Source organism: Spea bombifrons, chromosome 11, assembly GCF_027358695.1.
Source record: "Spea bombifrons isolate aSpeBom1 chromosome 11, aSpeBom1.2.pri, whole genome shotgun sequence".
Classification (NCBI taxonomy): Eukaryota; Metazoa; Chordata; class Amphibia; order Anura; family Pelobatidae; genus Spea; species Spea bombifrons.
The window spans coordinates 15,441,657-15,447,298 of NC_071097.1; the positions used below are offsets into that span (position 1 = coordinate 15,441,657).

The window sequence follows — 5,642 nt, forward strand, 5'->3', positions numbered from 1 at the left end:
GGGGGTGCACAACTACAGGAAACTGCATTACTTTATAAGGCATGAGACAGGGGGTGGGAAAGTTTGAAGGGGAGGAGGAAGGGAGGAAAGAAAAAAAAAAAAGCACTGGTCAGGACTCAGGGCACTAACTCATGAACAGCCCGAGGGAGAGTGCAAGGAAATACCATAGAGAATACATACTCTAATTCTACAAGTATGTTATGTCTGATGGGGGGAGGGAGTAGTGAAGAACTCTGGTAGGAAACTGTAGGAGTGAAAATGAGCGATGTGGGGGGTGAATTGTGACAACACAGAATCAGAATTCATATGAACAAAAGCTACATATAAGGCAGATACAATGAGAAACAGAATATAACATGCAATGTAACAGTTGGAGAACTGGAATCCGTGCGGGGACATTTTCTACAAAAAAGTGTAATGGCAGTCTAAGCATATATAAACAAACAAAAAAAAAAAGAAAGAAAGGAGAATTACATGTATTAATTTATTAAAATGACTTAGTTACCCACAACAAACAGGTGCTTGTTTCTCATAGTTCAATTGGTTCTAAAGAGTTTTTACAACAAATAGAAAGACAAAAAAAAAACTGAAAAATATGCAATTGGGGCCAGATTTTTTTTATCCCAGCCTCTTCCACACACAAAACAATATCTGCAACATTAAAATGTTTCATTTTTTTATTATTAGACATTGTTCCAATACATCAACAAACGAGGTTTAAATATTCACATCACTTTGCAGAAAAGTGGACAGAAACAGCAAATATCAAGAACAGACCAGCAACAGGTTCAGTATGAACATGTACATTTTCATAAATCTCTTTAAGCATAGCTCTGTCTGCCTTGCTACAGATGATAGCGTAATATCCAACATCCCAAGTATCACTGAAGTCAATTTGATGATGCAATCTCTTTTATGTGATGTCACTACGCGGGTCCCACTCCTTGCTGCATTCTTCTCATAAGTTCCTCATCTTGCATAGAAAGTTCAGTGAGTTTCTTGCCCATTCTCTCATGGATATCGAGATATTTTGAGACACAGCGGTCCAAGCAGACGCTCTCTCCTTTAGATAACTCTGGCTCCTTGTAGTGAGGAGGAACACACTTTTTGTGACAGGCACCAGTCATCCTGCATGATATAGGAGCCAATATTGTATATTATCAACATAAGGATTGACACAACAGTTTCACAGATAGAAAGAAAAAAAAGCGAAGGGCAGTTTTTTTGTACGGTGCAGCTACATATTTTGATAATTTGTCACAAACTAATAATTGTCAAAGAGAAATGTCAGGCATTTAAAGACTCATTGTGAGTGGAATGAAGCAGACTGTGAGAAAAGAAATATAGGCAGCTACTCAATAAAGAACTATTTAAACAAAAAAAAAATGTAGGGAGGTACTATAAATGAAATGAGGGGTAGTGGGAACGAGAAAAGGAGATATCTTGTACCACCACCCATGAATTGCACATTGCTTTATGCGATCTAGTTTGCTTAAATTGGTAAGTCACACTCACGAATTTGATTAAAAACACAGAATGGAATATTTTCTAATGTCAACTCAACCTGATGGTTTAACAATGGATTGGAAATGCTATTGGGTTGTGCCTACTCTGCTTTACACTTACCCTAGGCCTGCTAGTGATTTTCATCCCCATGGTGAAATAAAATAAGGGAACACCCACCAGTTTCCCCCTTGACAATATGGTATGCATGTATTGCATTAAATATCTCCCTTCAGTAGACCTCATCATATGGATTAAAGTATATATGCAGAAGAATGGCCATATTTTCTCAGTGTTCCACTCCGTACCTGTTATACATATCCGCCATCATTTCCACCTCCAGTTCTGCTGCCAGCTGCTGAGCTTTGAGTGGATCCATTGCGTTATAGCTGCACTATGCTGGACCCTTAAAGACATGCACACACAAGAAGGGAGAAACAGCAGAATATAAAATTACTTTCTTTGCCCAAGTACAATATACAGCTGAGATTAATGTAGCCTTCATCTTAAAGGAACACCATGCTCACGTATCTCATTTAAACGCAAAGTGGTTTATCCCTTCTTTTACTATTTGGAGTTACAACATTATAGTTCTGTTTCCTGTTTCATTGTCCCCTTTCCTGAAATAATGAACTTCCTGCACTAGCTATGTACCTTCACCGCAAAAGTAGCGGGATTCCGTAACCTCTATGCCAGCTGAACATCTGCAGAATTGTGCTCCATCTCTTTTATTTTTGGAAGTCATGCAAGACAAAGGAATTGTTGGCGGTATATGAATAAAAGATAATAATAATAATATATAAATTCACTCCATTTTCCGCTGACCAAAAATACCCTACAAAAGCTATAAGGCACTTTCTCCTAGCACTGCCATCTAGTGGCGGTATGGTGCTTGCAAAAGTCATCCTTGAAGGAGCAGCATTTTTATAATTACGGATTAGTTGAAACAGTTATCTGGGTACCATTTCAACTGGAAGCAGTAGCTTCCTGACAGCAAAGGGTTGCAGCGTGTTTCCTTTTTTATTCTGGATTTAAGACTGAATCCAACAGTCATTATCAACACAGATGTCTTTCAAATAGGTTCGGACTCCAGTACAAATACTGGAGGCATGCAAGAGCTTTGCAGAGTGTTTCCATCATGATTTTTTTGCAGAAGGAGAGAAGACTATTATTCTTTTACACAAACATTTTAAAAATTTAAAATTATTCCTATTTCACAATTGCACTCTAGCAACTTTTTATCAGCTCATCATTTTACCCCCAAGCCACACAGTACAGGATTACCACATTATGCTCCAAAATAGCCTGGACCTTTTGATGTGGCTTGAAGACTGAGTTTGCAATCACTGCTAGCTACATGCCCACACAATCTATTTTTATGTAACATTAAGGAGCGATACAATATAAAGGGGCACTCCAGCCATCTATATTTGTTAATGCATATGACAGCTGAGTGTCCCCTTTAAATTTATAATTTTTTCTCATTCACCAGGGCATGGAGTGATTCATCCGAATCCCCATCCTCGGCTGGCATGAGATGCAGTCAGCTAGACACACATCTGCTTGCCGGTGCGGGCATTCGGTACACTTAATGCCAGCCAGTCCCATCGATGAACTGCGCAAGAGTTCCAGGGGGTCTAATTTAAGTATGGCTTCAACCGGCTAAGACTCATTGCTGCTTCTCCTAAAGGCAAGTGAATTCTTTAGTTCTTTAATGTGCATTCTTTGTTGTTGTGGCTGCATGAGACATTAGAAAAGATTTAGCAGGAAGTCATATTTACTACTATAGACATTATGTATTAACATTGTGTGTGTATATATATATATATATATATATATATGAATATACAAATCTTTAAATTAATATACTAAGCTTTTCTTACAGAATCTCTCACAGTTCTATGAAAGCAGTTATTCTAACGTCACACTATGTATGAATCATATCCCTGCTGTCCTTCACATGGCATACATCACAGTGTAAGTGTATTCATCCAAAGCCACATCCAGATCTTTTCTTCCAAAACCGGTGAAGTTTGAGATCACTAAAATATACCTTGACCAAAGTGCTTTCAAATTAAGTATTAACGGTTTTATGCAAGGGATAAAATGGCGGGCATACAGACAGAGGGCATCCTTTGTAATAATTCCACTATGGCCATAACATGCTTTTACTCAAAACGCTTATTGCTTTGAGATCAAATAAAATATCGCGTAACTATACAAGATCCGATAATTATTTACACGAGGTTTCATGTATTTCGGTAAAACACAAAATCCAGTCGCTTTCACAATACAGCCGGTATCGACATATTAGTATACTCACCTACGACCTTGTGCCGGAAACACGTGTGTCACATGAAGAAGAAGAAGAAAAACTTCCTGGTACGACAGAGTCCAAGGACACTAACAGGCAGACCATAGTCACGTGGCGATGGAAGCCGCCTAGGACCAGAAAGCATTGGAGAGAGGCTTGTGAACGCATATATGCAATGATTCAAACATAATAGAAAAGCACCATTGCTGGTATCCTTAATTTTTTGTTTTTACTGGGCTGTCCGTATAAAGTTAATGTCTTGCTGTTAAGGAAATGGGTACCCTGTGATTTGTTTCACTATAAATTAACTTTACACAGGTGCGTACCAGTTTCACACATGCTTAGTGAAATGTTTAACCATTTAGAGGCAAAATATACAACCAGAAATGTTGTTATACAATTCATTTTAAGGAGTTAAACCTACCTGGGTGTAAGGCGTTCGCAGCCATTTACAGACATGATATTAAGTGTCCCTCTTTCCACCCCTGGTATACTTTATGTGTGAGAGCTCAGAATGTTTGGTGGGTATAGGCATACTACTGCCTTCTACAACACGTCAGTGGACCGTGCTGGCCGCGTCCTGCAAGGGAAGGCCCCAGGTAGCCAGAGCCCAGAAGTTCCCAGGTATGCTATCTACGGGTCTGATATTTGGGGCGCTATATCTTTACATTTCCGCGGTAAAAACACACCATATTGTGAGATATTATAGAGTGGGGTGTATGTGAGAAATGTGCACTGTACATATATTGGTCCAATGGGGGAATTTTGTTTAAACCCATGTAGAATGTTGAAAAATTAAATTTGCTAGCTACGGGACTGATATTTGGGGCACTATATATTTTAATTTCCACAGTAAAAACACATCATATTGTGAGATATATTATACAGAGGAGTGTATGTGAGAAATATGCAGTGTAACTATATTGGCCCAATGGGGAATTTGTTCTAACCGCATGTAGAATGTTGAAAAATGCCAGTTGCTAACTATGGGTCTGATTTTTGGGCTGCTATATCTTGAAATTTCCACAGTAAAAACACACCATATTGTGAGCTATTTATCATACCTGGGAACTCTCCGGGTGTTTCCCGCTGCCGCCATCGGGACTGCCCACCAACGTCAGTGGGCAGTCCTGGCCGCATCCCGCAAGGGAAGGCTCCAGTAGCCGGAGCCCAGAAGTTCCCAGGTATGGATATTATAGAGGGGTGTATGTGAGATATGTGCAATGTACATATATTGGTCTAATGGGGGAATTTTGTTTAACCACATGTTGAAAAATGCCAGTTGCTAACTACAGATCTGATATTTGGGGCACTATATATTTACATTTCCACGGTAAAAACACACCATATTGTGAGATATTATAGAGAGGGGTGTATGTGAGATATGTGCAGTGTACATATATTGGTCCAATGGGGGAATTTTGTTTAAACCCATGTAGAATGTTGAAAAGTGACATTTGCTAACTACGGGTCTGATATTTGGGGCACTATATATTTCCACAGTGAAATCACACCTATGTGGGATTTTTGTAATGTATCTAGGACTGCAACTATTTATTATTATTATTTTAATAATCAATTAGTTGGCCGATTATTTTTTCGAATAATCGGATAAAAAAATGCAATTTTTTTTATTTAAAATAATGTTAAAAAAAACCTTACAATTTACACTTTCATCTCTTTATCGCAATGACATTTCTCTATTCACCCTATTTTACTGACATAATAATAAAAGCTACAAGAACCCAAACACAGTGTTTCTCAAACTAGGTTTTAATACAAAGTTATTAGTAAATATTAATCGTATGTTAACTATTTTTCATAT

At 38.3% G+C, this 5,642-nt stretch overlaps 1 protein-coding gene across 1 annotated transcript; it reads right to left on the reverse strand.

Annotated features, from left to right (window-relative positions):
• Window positions 1-659: 659 nt before the first annotated feature.
• TIMM10 (translocase of inner mitochondrial membrane 10) lies at window positions 660-3,933 on the reverse strand. The gene is made up of 3 exons (XM_053451203.1): window positions 3,827-3,933; window positions 1,812-1,909; window positions 660-1,128 (listed from the first exon to the last, which is right to left on the reverse strand). The coding sequence occupies exons 2-3, from the start codon at window positions 1,880-1,882 to the stop codon at window positions 927-929; spliced, it is 273 nt and encodes a 90-aa protein (XP_053307178.1). The 5' UTR covers window positions 1,883-1,909; window positions 3,827-3,933; the 3' UTR covers window positions 660-926.
• Between the last annotated feature and the right edge of the window lie 1,709 nt (window positions 3,934-5,642).